This window comes from Oxyura jamaicensis, chromosome 10 (assembly GCF_011077185.1).
Source record: "Oxyura jamaicensis isolate SHBP4307 breed ruddy duck chromosome 10, BPBGC_Ojam_1.0, whole genome shotgun sequence".
In the NCBI taxonomy this organism is placed as follows: Eukaryota; Metazoa; Chordata; class Aves; order Anseriformes; family Anatidae; genus Oxyura; species Oxyura jamaicensis.
Window position 1 is genome coordinate 12,172,674 of NC_048902.1, and position 16,751 is coordinate 12,189,424.

At 37.4% G+C, this 16,751-nt stretch overlaps 1 protein-coding gene across 8 annotated transcripts in view; it reads left to right on the forward strand.

The window, feature by feature from the left end:
* ADAMTSL3 (ADAMTS like 3) overlaps nucleotides 1-16,751 on the forward strand; it is a 188,763-nt gene that overhangs the window by 100,317 nt on the left and 71,695 nt on the right. For all 8 annotated transcript variants that reach the window (XR_004753467.1, XM_035335401.1, XM_035335403.1 and 5 more), the window contains exon 7: nucleotides 8,679-8,805. Coding sequence is in view for 7 of the 8 variants with exons in the window: in XM_035335401.1 (XP_035191292.1) it covers nucleotides 8,679-8,805 (127 nt within the window). In the remaining variant the exon portion in view is untranslated. The remainder of the gene's footprint in view (nucleotides 1-8,678; nucleotides 8,806-16,751) is intronic.

A 16,751-nucleotide genomic window follows, 5' to 3' on the forward strand; every position in this document is an offset into this window, starting at 1 on the left:
GAGATGACATTGGTGACTCAAAGGAGGGCTTTTGTGGCACATAATGGTAAGATGCACTGAAAACATCATTTGGAATCCCTTGCTTTTAGTTTACAGCTGTCTGCTGCTGCTAGAAACTGTCATCTCTTTTTAGACCTTTTATTTTTCTCCACGCCACTGGTTCTTATGGAGAAATACAGCTGGTGGGGATTTCTTACTGTCTGTGTTTTCCTTCCTTGTCAAATAAGTGGTGGGTTCTTTCTGATCTCCAGTTTCTTATCTTTTTTTTTTTTTTTTTTTTTTTTAAAGTGAAGCTCTTTGCCAAGTTTTGTTTTGTTTTAGTGAGCTTTGTACAAATATGATTTTATTTCCCAACCTAGCAAGGTCCTACAGCATGTGAACAATGATAAAGTCAGTAGGATAATTCAGGATTTGGTTATCTTACTGAACTAGATAACTTGCCTTAGAACTAGAGCTTGCCTTGAACTTGTTGAACTAGAACTTGCCTTAGTAACCTTCAAATTCCCCAGAGCTAGCTTCACCTTCCTATAGCAAGGGAGACTTGTCTGGGCCCAGCCAGAAAGACAAAGTAATCTGATTCCATATATTGATTTCTTTTCAAAAGTATTCTCACAAGCAAGAAGCCTAATGGGAATTTGTGTCCTACCCTCTGTGTGTATGTGTATTTTCTGAAATGGGAACAGTGTGGGAAAGGGTACTTACTCTCCTGCTGGGTGGTCCTATGATCTCTCAGCTGCTCTAGCATGTGATGGATCCTCTAGTAAGAGTTAAATGTTCTGGGAACACTATGTTTTATTTGATGGAAGTGGATTTGCAGAATTGTGGAGCACTCCTTAGCCTCTTGCCTTCAGATATAAAAATGTTTGCAGAAATATGTGGAAAGTCTTTTTAGGAGCCCTTTAGTATGCAATGAATTTTATGCACTGTATTTTTTATTTTTTATTGCTTTACGTTCTTTTTCTCTGTATTGAGGGCTTGGGAATTTAAGCATCATGGTGTGTCTCCTCATGCCCATCATTCTGACTTATTTTATGCCTCTGTTCTGAGCTTTGGATTTTGACATGCTTTGTCTTTACTCCCTGCTTTCTCATCCACAAACAACTGAAAACATGGAAGAAATTTTCTTGCTCCCAAGTGAAGTGATGGGCTGGGACATACACTGTCAGAGTACATGTTCAAGGTCCCTGAAGGGGCTGTAATCTGTTTCTTAAAATATGCTGACACACAGGTCAGCTTGTCTGGGCTGCTACTGACCTGCACAAGCTTGCTGGCAGAGATGCAAGACCCTGTGCTACAATCAAACCTTCGTTAGGTTGAGTGTAGACATAACTGAAGAGTTACGAGACAGGACTGTGCGAGAAAAAATCAGACCAATTAAATATTCAGGGAGAATAAGGCAGAATCCTACCTTAAGTAGAAAGTATTGTACCTTAAAAAAAAAAAAGACTTTCTTAATTAGAGGGATATCCTGGTATATATATCCCTCCATTATTCAGAATCACTTGTAGATGATGATCATGGGAAAGAGTGGGAGTTACTACTCTATATTCTCTCCATGGACATATTTTATCTGTGTAGAAATAAACTACAAGCTGAAGTTATCGCAAAGCAAAGGATGTGAGCATAGACTGCAAAGTAAATGAATAGATGGGCTTTGAATGATAGCCTCTGGATTTTACAGCAGGGCAAAGATGCGTGGAAAATACTGACTAAGGCAGAGCAGGATTTTCCCATGATGAATTTTATACTTATGTTTTTATTACCATAAATTCCCATAGCCATATTTAAAGTTATTTGTTGTGTGGATGCAGACATTCCTAACATCTGCCTGCACTGTGATTGTGTGGCAAGACAAGTAGGGCAGGAGAAAATGCAACAAATAGCTGACACTGATGCAACAAGATCTGCGTAGTGTGATAGCAGATGTGCCTGTACAGTTAAATACAGCTTTAATTTTTGAGTTTGGGAATTTGTGGTGTGTCTTTTTGTAGAAATAGAAATCTTTTTTCTCTGACCAAGACCTTGAGGATTTTAATTTTCCCTCTTGAGAGTGCTTCTAATAAACTGCAATAGAGATTTATTTTAGTGAGCATGTAAGGATTTCTCACTATTTTCTTTTTTTCTTTTACTAGCAAATGTTGAAATAAAACATATGTCTTTCCTTAGTCAAGTCACAAGACTTGGAGAATATTATTTTTGCCAGAAATAGTTCTGAGGATAGCTTGTATTTTGTGCAATGCTGATAACCTTTAAAATTATGTAGATATTTTTGCTCCGTTTCAGTCTAAATTTTGATCTCTTTTAAGGATGAAATAAATAATTTGGTTATGACAGTCCAACTACTACTGTTCTGGTGGTAGGGCAGTCCCATCACTTCATTGGATCTGTTTGGTGTAATAGCCTACTTTTATTCAATGTTTTTCACACCTTGACAAATTTCACAGGCAATGAAAACCAATTGCACCTGGTTCACATAGTCTTTACACCCTTCAGCAGATCAGTGGCACTGGTCCAAACAATACAGGATTCACTTACTGAGAATGACTAGCAACAGACATGTTAGAGGAATATTGCAAAACTTAAACTACTGGGCAACATGTATCAGGATAATTACAGACCAGTCAGGCCTTTAGGAAAAGGATCCCTGTAGAATAACTATCATGTTCCTGTTAAGAAATATAATTATCTCCATTTATGTATTCTGTAGTGCAGCTCCTTACGCTAGTACTTCTTTCTTAAATTAAGAATATTGGGCACTTCTGCTGGGTTTTCTGCCTTGGCTGAATTTGACTATATGCCAGCTGAGCATTTGTACTACTATCCCATTTGCAATCTATTTCATGAGTACACACAGATGTGTCTTTTGAAATAGCCAGGCCAATGAAAGTAAGAAAATGCAAATGTACTCAGAGTAGGCTTCATCTGGATTTCTCTAACCATTGTGTGGTTTACAAAGCAACTCTAGGATGCTAATTATGTCATTGTGAGATGTTGTTGAATTGGTTTTCTATTTTTATTTTATTAAAATCAATCACATTAATAAAAAGCATCACTCCCTGACACAGGGCTTTCCAGTCCCTTGGGCAAGCATGGAATGCTGAAAAATGTAATGAAATTCACAGTAGGTAGAGAAAAAGAATGACACAAGTGCAACTTCAATCTTACTGTTTCACAGAATTTATATATCTACCATAAATAAAAACAGCCGTGATTTATTCTTTTGTGGCCACTTCCATTAGGACAACTCAGTATGTTTGTTCTTTCTGGCTGCACCTAGATCTCTGGCCCCAGAAAATCAGGGAGCCCTTTTCTAAAAAGAAATGTTGTATATTATCTTATATATTGCTACATACATTTTCATACTTTCGATAGTAAGTGGTACTTAACACTCAGTGCTTGTTACACACAGATCCTGGTGTTTTTAGCAATGTTTCACATCAGTATTCATGTTTCATGAAGTGTGGCTATACCTTCAGGCTCCTTATTCAAAGCACAGAATATTGAATCTTTAGCATTCCAGAAACATTTTTATGATTGACACACTCATTATTTTTATAATTGACAACTCACCTCCCTGGACTGTATTCTACAGAAAAAGGTGTCATACCTGTTTTGAAGGAGAGGGCCTGAAGATGGAGGTGAGCAGTCAATTAAGGGAATAACCACATTAAGGAGACCTAAAGCAATGGTATAATAAGCAAAAGCTCAAATTTCAAAATCTGATCCTGTAATGAGCCCTGCATGGGCAATTCTAGTCCTTTTGTATTCATGTTCATTAAGGTAAGGCTGAAGGGGGCTTAGGGTTTGCCAGGTTTTCCCTACAATGCTTTTTTGCTATGTGGGAAACAAATAGTCACAAATCTGTCACTCTGTAGTCCTATTTAAATGATGGTTTACTATAAACAGCTCCTTAAGAAAGGAAGATCCTTTAGTTTAGCAGATTATATTTTGACTATAAATCAGAATTAAGATGCAATATTCATTTCTTCATTTAAGTCTAACACATTGACTGAAACCCTACTAAGTGCTTAAGAGTTAAAGAAACAGCTGTGGGAGCATCTGAGTGATTTTTGGATTCATATCAGCAAAGATATTTGTAATGCTCCATAGTCACCTCTAACATAGCAGCAGCAATTTCATGTTTCTTTCATCTGTATTACTCTGTTTTATACCATGACCTTTTGCTTTTCCTTTGCCTTTCTGAACTTACACGAGCTATTCTAAGCATGCTACAAAACATTTAACACCCCTCAGTACTGTGTTTCACAATAGCACTGGCACACTAACGTTTAGTTTAGAAGTTTGTTTAAGCTGAGGAGTCCTTCTGTTCACTGCTTATTTAACTGCTTTCTATCCTAGCTGCTTGTGACAAAACAGCATTATTTGTTTGCATTTGTCTATTTTTCCTTTGAAAAAAGAAAGCTAAACAACATGCTTAGGTTCTGTCCTAAAATAGTCACGGTTCATACCCGCTTTGAAAATAATTTCACCCTGACCAAATTCATAGATATCTGATCATGGCCAATTTATTAAATGCACAAAGTACTTATTTATCAAAACCTTTTTTTTTTTTTTTTTTTGTATTAAATTTCCATGCATTGTTCATTTTGTTAAACATTGGTCAATATTTCCCCAGCTGTTTATTTGTGTGGGGAACACACTTGCAACCGAGTACTTACAATACTTGTTCCATTCTTTTGACCTATTTTTTAGGCCTTTGTATTTGTTTCTGGATTTATTATTTTTTTTTTTTAACTTGACAGGGTCCTAATCCTTCCATTACATGGTCTGAATTGTCACTTTTTTATTTATGCAGTCTATGCATAACCACTTAATATAATTATTTTTGCCTATGCCCTAAAAGCCTGCAGATGTTTTCCCAATCTGCCTATAATACTTATAGCTGATCCCTTTGCTCTGTAAACAGCTAGCAATGTGGGGTAAATTAATCCTAACAAACACCTTAATTGTGAAAATCATCAGATCCCTTTGGCTTGCTGAGATGTGTAAGATGGTGAAGGTTGTTGCCATGTATCATTTACTGGACCTTGTTACAGCTCTGCATGCAAATATACATGTACTCTTTTCAAAATGTTCCCTCAAAGACCATTTTATTTTTCTACAAAAGTTATTAGCTAAATATTAATACCTTAACTTATAATGATTGGTGTCAAAATACCATATGGTAAACTATCTGGAATTCTGTGCTCATTTCAGGCCTAAACTGTGATCCTAAATTGAGTTATTTCCTAAATTGTATCCTGGGATATCACTGCATACTCATAACAGTTGACATAAATAATCTCAGAAGGAAGTCCACAGAGGGTGCATGGATCTAGTCAAAACTTTGCTGGAAAGCAAGCTGTAAAGCTTTTCCTCTAAGTCCCTTGCATTAGCAGCTAGGGTTCCTGCTTTATTTCTACGGCATTTGTGTATTAAAAACTAAGCAATAACACTATTGAAACTGTCCTCTAAAGAATGCTGCTGTACTGATTATCTTTTTTCTTCCTTCCATGTTGGACACAAGAGTGCCTTATGTTTGCACAGTTGTATTATTTTGTTATATGTGATGAAAGTTTGTTTTCATAGCAACTGTGTGTAATAGCTCAGTTATACTGTATGTTTATTATTATCATGTTGGGCTTTGATGGCCTGGTCTTCTAAGTCCTTTGCTTGCTCAACACCCTTCTCACAGCAAAGGATTGCTTTATCTGTAGCCTACAAATATACAACAGCTTAAACTAATAAAAATAGCAATTTCTCACATAGAGTATCATAATATGCAGCTGAATTTTTCCTTTGAGAATTAACCGATGAGTGAATAAGCATATTCTTATTACTTAGGAAATGAGATTACAGTACAAAATGGAAATGTGTTTGTGAGATCTGCAGAAAGATTACCCCTGTGGTAGCTCTAACAATTTACCTCCGTGTGCTAGTATTATCTTCCTGTGAATAAGAGCAGGAGAAGCAGTGGGGAGCAGTAAATATTCTAAAATTCTACCCTAGAGTAATACAGGCCATCTCAGCTACTGGTTTGGTCCCCATCATAGCACCACCTCAATGTTTCAGGATCTTCAGGACATTTATTCTCACAGCATTGCTATGAGGTGCAGAATTGCAGTTTTACCCCTTTCACAGATGGGGCTCAAAAAGCAGTGAAGTTTTCGAAGGGCAAAAAAAAGAAAGTCTGTTGTGGAGTAGGGAATTGAAAGGGTTGTCAAGCCTAAGGCCACTTAGGCTTAATTCAGCAGCAAGCACTGAATTATTATATCCCTTGAAATTGTAGTTGCTTTCTGATCCATGCAGTGGCCCAGTCTGCTTCTGGTTCTGAAACTGTTGTTTTCGTTCATTTCTCAATGCTAATTGGTGATAAAATGGGGAGATAAACTTGTTCGGTCATTTGTTTGCAATTTTCTTGTTGTTTTCTTGGCATCTGTGATGAACCCAGAACTAAAATGGAAAAAAAAAAAAATCTTCAAGTGAAAACATTTTAACCTCTAATTCAATCCTAAATTATAGTACTGGAATTGTATACGAGTTCCTGAATTGCTTCTGTGCAGTAAATAAGCAGTTGTTCTGAGATGGTCTGATTTACCACAGGAATAGGTTAATCTGTTGCCCCTTACAACTAAGCTTTTATTATCACTTAAGATATCATTACCACTAAATCATTAAGTTAAGCTGCTTCTTTAGCAATATCGCAGAATCCTGTTTGTGTTCAGCACTACATCATTTCTGAGTAAGTGACGGCCAGCCCAAACAATCCCAAACAAGCCCCAAAAAATAAAATGACATTTTATGTGGGTGGGCCCTTGCCCAGCAGTAAGTTCAGGAGATCAGTTTGGGGATGATGTTCTTATGTTCTCTCAACACCTGTGAGCTCATCGGCAGGCCACAATCGTTACAAGTGGTTGTTTTATGGACATTAATGAAGAGTCTCATGATATTAGCAGTGTTCTTTCTTTATGTCCTATAGATTTCTGCTATTTTTGACATTACCTAGTTGCAGCAGAACACCCTGCGTGTGCCTATGAAACAGAAATGTTTTGTAGCTCTTTATGGGGGGCCAGCATTGAGTATATAATGGCTTTGGGCTTCAAAAAGAAAGGTGGGAACAGGATTTTTGATGTAATCTGTTCTCTAGTGCCTAAGCTGTTCTCTAGTGTGTAAACTTGCTTCCCTATGACCTGTTGTGAAGTTGTTAAAAAGGTAAAAATTAGAGGTGCCATTCAGTGCAGCAAGCCTCTCAACTGAAGTGCAATAGCTGATGCAGTTAACTTTCCTCCAAATGCCTTCATCTCAAGGGAGTGCGGGATGTGGGGAACTGGGAACATAAAGAGAACAGGAGTGGGAGAACGAGCTGCTTTGCTGCCTTTTCTATAAACAAATGAAACTCAGAGGTTACATTTCTCCCTGTTTGGCACTGGGTGTGCAGCGTGTGTGTTAACTCAGGGACTGGAAGACCCAGCCCTGCTTGTTACGTGTGGACTCGATCCCCACCTCTCCAAGGGGATCGTGTGTCAGTTTTGGCATAGCACAGATGCAGTGGATCTTGGCAGCTAAAACTGCCCCTTCCAAGCATTTTTATATAGGAAGAGAAGTGTACTGGCCAATTTCAAAATTCTAGCACTGCTTTTAACTGTGAGTTTCCATAGTGCTTTCTATCCGTTTGTCAGTTCTGAGTTTGTTTAAATTTATATATATATATTTAATTTCCGTAACAAATTAGCTTGCTTCTCAGGGAAGTGTGGATATAAGAGGCATATAGGCTGAGCTGAATAAACTTGAAGCTGCAGATAGTTTTCATAACACATTGCTCAGCATTTGGTCCTCTCTGCAAGTTTCTTCTACAAAACGTTGAAGGGTAATAGAGGCGAGACCAAATCTTTCTTCCCCTTTCAGCAGAAAATTCTAGTTAATGTTTATTCCTCCTCTTTGCTTTCCCTTTCTCACTCCCATGTTTCTTGTAGGGTGACTGATATGAAGAAAAAGGAAAACCAGCAAAAATATTTTCTTAATAGTTTGGACCATTTTCAGTTGATGGTTTTTCAAAAACTGTACTTATGGAATTTTTGCCAGTGATTAAATCTGGGTGTTTTTACAACAACCATCACAAAGTTTTATAGATTGGGTCTCATATTCAGAAAACAAAGCAAACAACTTGAATCATGCTGTTTTTGATATGAATGCCAAATAGGTTATCTATACCGATGTCAATTAAATTCTGAATGGCCGAGACACTAGATTGTAACCACTGCTCACAGCTGCTTGTCTGTGAAACTGAAGGCTGTGTCCTTTAAATATTTAACTTGGATTATTTCCTTGCATTAATCCTTTCTCAGACATAATTAAACAGGTGATGAAAAACAAATTGCAAATAGAGTTGTCCCTCATGTTGGAAAAAAGAATGCTTGATGGCATACATTTGCACAAGTAGTGGGAAGCTGATTCATGTATTGCCTATGCTTGTATAGTGTGATGTATCAGTTGTTGTGGCTCATCATTAAAATTGTGGAAATGACAGTGTGCTTTTAAAATATATGGCAAGATATGCTTTGAATAAATGAGGCCAGCTCATAAAATCAAAAGGATAACATAATAAATAAAATTCCAGAAACCTGAGCATGTCTACTACAGCTTTGCCCTCCTTCTGACTGTGGTGTTGATGTTGGCAGGCAGTAGGCTGTGATCGACAACTTGGGAGCAATGCCAAGGAAGACAACTGTGGAATCTGTGCAGGAGATGGTTCAACATGCAGGCTTGTGAGGGGACAAGCTAAGGCACATGTCTCACCAGAAAAAAGTAGGTTGCAAATTGATCCTGTGATGATTTATCCTTGACTATGTTTTCTGCTTGTATATTAACATACATATTGCAGAGTCTGACCTTTTCACTATATACTTGTTTGCAGTTTTCCAAAGCTACTTACTCTAAAGTCTGTGCTAGATTAGTCAATTGAAATTCCATGAGGGATACCACACATAAGGGTATAGCTAGGAAAGAATTTGAGATATGCATTTTTTGTAGAGCAACTTAATTCGTTCTATCAGGAATAACCATCAAGATGCACATCTTATTTTAGAGGGTGTCCTCATGTTGCAATGTGTGTGATGCTGCAGCAATGTTTTTAAATCATGGAAACATCTTATAGATGGTTTTATGGAAATTGTGGCGTGAGATTGAAAGTGCCTGGTTTTCAACTTAACTTTACTTAACTTTGCCTTTTTTTTTTTTTTTTTTTTTTTTTTAAGTGTCTAAAGACAGTTGAACTTCAGAGGCAAGTTAACTAATTCTAGGGTGCAAAAGGCATGAAGTGGTGGAAGGGAGTAACACTTCTCATTTTTGTGTGTTTGACTCAAATTCTGGCATCCCTTCTCAAAATAATTAGCATCTTACTGTGAGTAACTTTGTAGGTCTCAGCAGTATTGAGAATACAAGAGAGGGATATCAGAATTGAACCTTGTACTGGAGTATAATGTGTACACAGAGGTTTGCTTCTGCTTTTTGTTTTCTTTGAAGCTACAATTTCTCTGGTTGAACTGGTTCTTCTAGCAGATAGTATATGAGAGGGGAATGGGCACAAGCCTATGGTTTTGTATGCTCTCCACCCTCACAGATGATGCTCTGTGTCATCTCATGACATATCCAGTGTGCTTATCAAGTGGGAGTAGCAGTTGCCTCATCTATTTTTATTTAGTTATTTATTTCTGAACACACAATGTGTATAAGTATTTGTCACATGGAGATGGAGCTTCTGGGGTCTGCTACCTTCCTGCACAGCCATAGATGCTAGGGCGATGATCACATGCTATTAAAGTCAATATGCAAAGTTCAAATGAAAGCAGGTATTTAAATGGAAGAAGCACCTGTCTCAGACAGCTGCAGATACTTTAGTACTGTTACAGTTCAGCCTGCAAAGATTTCAGTAATGCCCTGATTTTGAAAGAGGTGCTGTATATTAAATGATGTTTCATTCTTATTGCAGTACGTATAAATATTTCTGTGATATTTTTATGATACTGTTTGCAGTATGCTTCAATGTGAATGTAATTTGAAAAGCAATGTATGCATGTTAATGCATAGTGTGATTAATGCATGTTACTGTATAGTGTGATTATTTGCATTGCATAAGTTCTGTGATTCAATACATAAGGTAATCTAAACTAACTAATGAATATTTTTGTGGCAACCTCTTTTAAAGTCACGGAATTTTTTACAAGTAAAAAAAAAGCTTTTTTAATGTTCTGGATGGGGTATCAATGTCAGTATTTCTTTGTCTTTACTCGAGGCCTTTTTCATAGATGAGAGAATGTAGTTCAGTAATTTATAAAGTTGCTCATCCTGAAACACTAAGCAAACGTCTTGACCATTTGTACTGAGCTGAAAGAGTTTACATGGAGGGCTGCTTTTTCTTCACTTTGTCATATCAAATACTCAGACCTTCTGGTCAGCACAGAGCAAGCGTTTGTGAAGCAGTAAAATTTGGATAATATTTTTGTAGCATTACCATATTATATTTGTTTTGCATGTCTATATAGATATATATATATAAGGTTGTATATACACACAATCTCTCTCCCCCCTTGCTATTCAGCTGGAATTGCACTGTCTATTCCAGTCTTACAGCAACAGCAATTCTCCTGAAGAAGGCTAATTCCTGGCAACACAGCTTGTTTAAGGCAACACAAGCTAAACTCATCTGATTGGCAAATCTGTCTGGATAATTCTTGATAAGCAAAATTAAAAGGTTCACCACTTACTACTACTTAGTAAATATAGTAAAGATGAATGGTAAAATGGATCTGGTTTTGAAGCTGTCATTTTGTAACAGAAAATATTAATTTTTGTGATTTTCTGACACAGATTAAGAGCTGACCTCACTTGGTGGAAGGTCTCTTATTACTTTGAATAGGTTCTGAAGAACACCCATGGTTTATTTTTATTTATTTTTTCCTGTGTCAGAGTTCACTTTCTCTTGAAGGGTTCTTTAAAATTAGACGAAGGAATACTGTTCTAGGAAAAGATGTCAGTTATCTCAAGTTTTGGTTTTGTGGTATTGTGATAGTGGCAAAATCTTTTTTTTTTTTGGGTCATGTTGTTCAACACTGTATGGAAAAGCTTCCATATAATCCTCTTGCGTGTGAATGAAATATGGAAATAATGCCATGCTTTTTTGTGCTAATGGCAAAGGGAGATACAATATCTTCCAAAGCTTAGTTTGGAAGCTTTCAGAGGTATTGGTGAGAAGTAAAATTATCAGCATATGACAGACATATTTAAAAGGGAGCTTGTAAGGTTGTGAGCAGGATGTAAATTTTACTGTGCAATGAGGCAAATTAAAGGTTTGGAAGGAAAGAAAGAATCAAAGATTTTATTATATATATATAAAAAAGGAGACATTAGGGAAAATTAAAGTGCCTAGGTATCTCGGTCCTAATTAAAAAAAAAAAAAAAAGTAGGCATATTTCTCATACATGATTTACCTCATTTTGTTATCTCTTTAGTATGTTGATTTATCTTGTTTTGTTATCTTTTTAGTATGTTTTTATAAAAAATGTATGCTTTTCTTTGATCAGAAAGCTAAAGAGCACTGAAAGAAAGCTGACTGATTTGCAAATATGAAATGAACTGTCATTTCAAAAGTTCTTTATTTTTTCCACTAACACTTAATTGCCTTTGAAAGACAAAGTAAGTTAGATTTCTGCCAACGAGCCAGATTCTAACATTCTGTTAAAATGATTAAAGGTTTGACTAATGATATTTAAACAGAAAGTGTAATAGGTTGTAAAATGTACCGTCCCATTGGGAAATGAGATATCATGGGCCTGATGTTTCTAGTACTATATGCATGGAACTCCCATTAACTCCACTGCACTTTGCGCACATGGAAAAATTGTAGGATTGGGCCCTGATGTCTGCTTTCTGCACCATTACTGGCAAGAAATGGTAGGAAAGTGTTCTGGTTCTGATACCAAAGAAGAAGAAAGATGCTGGTTCTGAAATTAGCAGGGGATGAAGTTGAAGGCACAGACTTGTCCTAATCTAATTTCATTTGATTCTCAAAAATCATTAGATACTTGCAAGTTTTATCTTTCCTAACTTTTTGGTAAAAGATTAATGCAAAAGATTCCAATACAGATAGCTTTGTAACATTTTTTTCCTTCTTGCCATGAGTTCTATTTCCTATGGTACTACCTAATTTACCATTGGGCAATTATTGTCACATGCTTGTTCAGTGCCATCAGCTGGCTCAGTTATCTGACAACCAGCTATCTCATATCTTTCTGCCTTCTTTGAAATCAATATAGATGGAGCTGGTAACCCTCATTGTCAAGGTTGACTGATACTTCACTTTATATGAATGTTTTTTTGCCAAAATTCAGCAGTTGGGTCAGAAACTTTGCATGCCAGGTGCTGAGTGTTTTGGAGAAATTTCAGCCAAAATAACTCAACATATTCCAAGGAAAAACATGTTTCCCATTGTCTAAACATTCTTGAAACCTTTTCTTTAATATGTCTTAAAATCCCTTGTTGTACTTGATCACAGATCAGGGATTTGAAATTTGGCAGGCAGTGGCCCTGTGTTCACAGACAAGTCCTTTTTGCAATATTTGTGCACATCAACACATTTTACTACAACCTTTCACGAAACAAACAAACAAAAAGCCCTTTTTCTTCAGGCTCTGTAGAGGCTTCTTGGATGTTAACAGCTAATGTTTCTGAAAAAGTTTCCTCTTTAAGCATGCTCAGTCTTGCTACATGTCCTATGTGTGTGCAGTCTCCTTAGAATAAATTAACATATTGCTCTTCCAGAAGGTTTTAGGTTTTAAGAGGTTTTAAAGGTTTTAAAAAGCGGCATTGTGCTTCCTTTTGCTTTCTTCTTTGCTGCAGTGTGGGATGTGTACCATGGGATGAACTATCAGTGACGCTTCCTGTCTCACACTCAGGCATTATGGAAGGCACTTTGCAGAGAGCTTCTGACTCTCCCAAACTTTGTACTTCTAATGGAGAATGACAAGATAATATGAGGAAAGGGATAAGACCAGATGAGACTAGCTGAACAGAAAAATTTGACTTTATATTCATAGGGTGAAGGAAAGATAGATAAGAGAATGTGGGAGGAAAATGTGGGACTGGCTGTACAGATAGATTGGGTCGAAGAGTAAAAGGAAGAGTGGAAGACTGAGATTAGATAAGGAATCTGGGATGGGAAACAAAGTAAGAAACACTCTGAGAAGAAGGGGAGAAATCAACTGTATGTAAAGCCAGGAGAGGGAATTGGGACTGCTTTGGCAGGAAACCATGTACGGGGAGGGATAGGATGCCAATATGTTAGCATTTCAGTTTGAATAAGGAGTATGCTCCTTCAAGCAAATTTCCTGATGGTCCTAATATGTATTGCTCATTGTTTCACATCATGGAGGGGTCTTGGAGGACATGAACTGAATTTTTTGGATGAGGCTAAACTGGAAGATGTGCCTCAGAAAAGCACCTAATGTTCTCCAACAGCTAATGAATATGCAGTCTGTGGGATCAGACTAGAGTTAGTTCAAAGTAAAGCACCAGAAAACATGCGAATAGTGCAGATGCTGGGTCTTCAACTATTTCACTCTACAAGTTCATTGCTATTAAGTTGTACTGCTAGTAATGCAGGTATAGATGGACTAGCACTAGGCAGGTGAGTCACAGAGAGAAGCCCTTTTTTGCCAAGAAAGTTATTTTATGGAGGTTTAAAAATAACAATGCCAAGAGCAGGGCATAGAAGCATCTGACTGTTCCCTGTTCTTGGCAAGTGATTATAATGCTCACTGCTGGTGCCTATGCCATGTGCTGCAGCAGTATAGTGCTGGTCTGCACAGGTGATGAAAATCTCTTGATTCCAATGTTAACACACATAGCAAAGGTCTGCCATGAGATTAAGTTGCCACTCCTGATAACTGGTGCAGATAGTCCTGTACAACATGAAGCAATGTTTTTTATTCTTTTTTTTTTTTTTTTTTTTTTTTTAAGAACCTAAGAAATAAAATGCTCAAAGTTATATCAAAGGGCACTTTTAAAGCTGCCAAATCATGCACAAGAAATCAAAGAAAATTAGAAAAAGTGGCCTGTGCAGTTATAATTTACCCCACTATGTGTTAGGATACAAATATTAATTATACTATTTGCAGGTCCTACCTGGCAAAGCAGAAGCCTGACATCTATTTAATATCCTTTTAGTTCTGGCTCTGTGTCTTTGTTCAGTGTGGCCTCCATGGTTTCTTTTATGACACTCCAGTTATCACTGCTGTGAAAAACATTTTTAATGAAGAAATGGAGTGCCAGGTTTTAGATGAAGTCAAAGGATGTGCTCTATAAAATTTGATTTGAGCATAGTGCATGATTTGAAATGGAGGGCTTGTTCACTGTAGGATAACTGGTTCTTGGTGGTTTCATTTATTTGTTTGTTACCCCACACCCTAATAAACAACTAACTCTGTAACTTTACAGTGTGGAACTAGTGCAGACTGTACTGCACTTCTATTTCTGTGAAGGAAGAACACTATCACAGTTCATCATGTGAATTAAGTTTGGTTGGTTTATTTGGGGCTATTGTAGTAACTGTGAGGCCTCCTTTTTTACATTTGTGATCTTATATGAAGAAATTCCTGCAATAAGGATACTGGCTATTTCATTATTTAGTTTGTAGTGCATCCCAGCAAAGCCTGAAAATACTGAGATTTGTGTAATTCTGCATTAGAATGTTAGGAATAGACTTTTTTTCTTTTTTTTTTTTTCTTTTTTTCCCCCCACTTCATATTTTTGAGAGCTTGTAAGAAGGACATTTTTTCATACTCTCATGTAGTTGGAGTCTCAGGTGATGGTATCTTACAGTGTTCCATGGGGTTGGTGATTCCTGTCCTTTCCAACTAAAATTGTTTTTAGAGTCAGAATCTGTCAATCTGTCTTCTGCTTACTGCTCATCTAAATTTTCTTCAGTGCATACACGTTTTAAAGAGGTGTCCTGAAAAAGTTGTAGTAGAAAATAGGTAACTAAAATAAGTTGAGGCCACAGTGTCAGTCTCAGAAGCAGGTTGCCACACATGTGAACTACTCAGCAGTGCAAGGAGCATCCCTCTGAGCTGAGGAGTCAGACTTGAGTCACAGAACCAGGGGATGGAAGGATGGAGGTGGGAGGGCGTGAGACTGGAGAGTGAAGGACTCAAGGACAGAGGACGTATGCACACAGATTTTGCCATGTGACTCTTAGGGTTAACATACATAACTGCTGCTGTTTTCAGTAGCACATACTTATCCAGGTCAGGTGCGTTTCAAAGAGTATGTAATTGGTTTTGTAGATTCTTGTCATTAGGCAGGTTAGCACACACCCCAGCACCAGTGTCTTCTGAAATGAAACATAACATCAGAGCAGATGAGGGGAGCTGCTGTAATGTCTCCAAACATTTTGAGATTTTCAATTCCCTTGCACTGACAGTTGTTTCTGGACTATTGTGTTTTGAGTGCACAGAAGCCTTCAGTCAGACCTGGAGGACCAGCAGATAAGTGCTGAGCAAATACATGGAAAGAAACAGTTTTTATATGCCTGAAATAAATCCTCTGCCCTGCAGTAAGAGGAGAGAAGGAAAAATCCCAACTGGCCCATATGTGAAAGAGTAAATGGGTCCACCATGGCCCACATGGAAAAATAAATAAAACCTGCTGAATTGGATTGAGCTCAGGAATGTGGCTCCTTTATTTTGATCCTGGGGATTAGCTCCCAGTCTTACCATAGCAGGGAGTCTGATCTTGCTCTCATTGAAATCCAGAATCTAAATCCACATTAACACCATAGAAACAGGATCAAACCTTGCCATCTAAAGTAAAAGCAATCCGGGAGCTTAATCAGCCAAATGTTGTGTGTAGTGTGTGCACAAGTATTTGCTGAGAGTCCCAGGGTAAGAGCAGAGTGCCCGTGTCAACCAGGAGCCAAAGATGCCTCAGAGTCCTTCCAAAACCCATGCAGCGGAGGCGGTGCTAGAAGAGAGAGAAAGCATCTCACTCGTCTGTTTCTTAGCTGTTAAGGAGATCTTTTTGACTCTAAAATTGGATTTTATGGTCCAATGTTTCTGCATGTTCCAGATGATTTGGGACTTCTTTTGTTTTCAGTTTAGACAAGGTCAATGATTAACATTTGAAGATGTGTATAAAAAAAAAAAAGAAAAAGGTAATTGGAAATTCTAAGTATGGGTTTCAGTGTAGCAGTTTTCCCCTTATGTCTTCATAAGAGTGCAGTACTTTTAATAATACTGATTTAATAGTACTAATTTCCTACTGATTGCACAGCCCAAGAACCATTTGTAAATAGGCTTACATTGCCTTGTGTCCCTTTAAGGACACGAATGGTATACTTTCAGCTCAAAAGCAGAGATCTTTGGAATATATGGTTTTGCAGCCAGACCTAGGTAGTCATAACTAACAATTGGTATGAAGTTAAGGCTGTCTTCGGGAGAAACTGAATGAGTCCTTTAGGTCAACGCAGTCCCATCCTTATCTGCATTCAGAATTTAAAACAAAAACAAAACATTTTTTTTTCATACCTATAATTTACTTCACCTCAGGATAAGGCTGTCCCAGGCTGTACCTACCTCAGTAAGATACAAGCATCTCATACTGTCAGACTTCTTGACAGTACTGTGGGGCTGCAGAGGTCAAATACTGTTGTGGTGGTGAACCTAGTCATCTCTTCTAATGCAAATAAAATACTTTCTGGT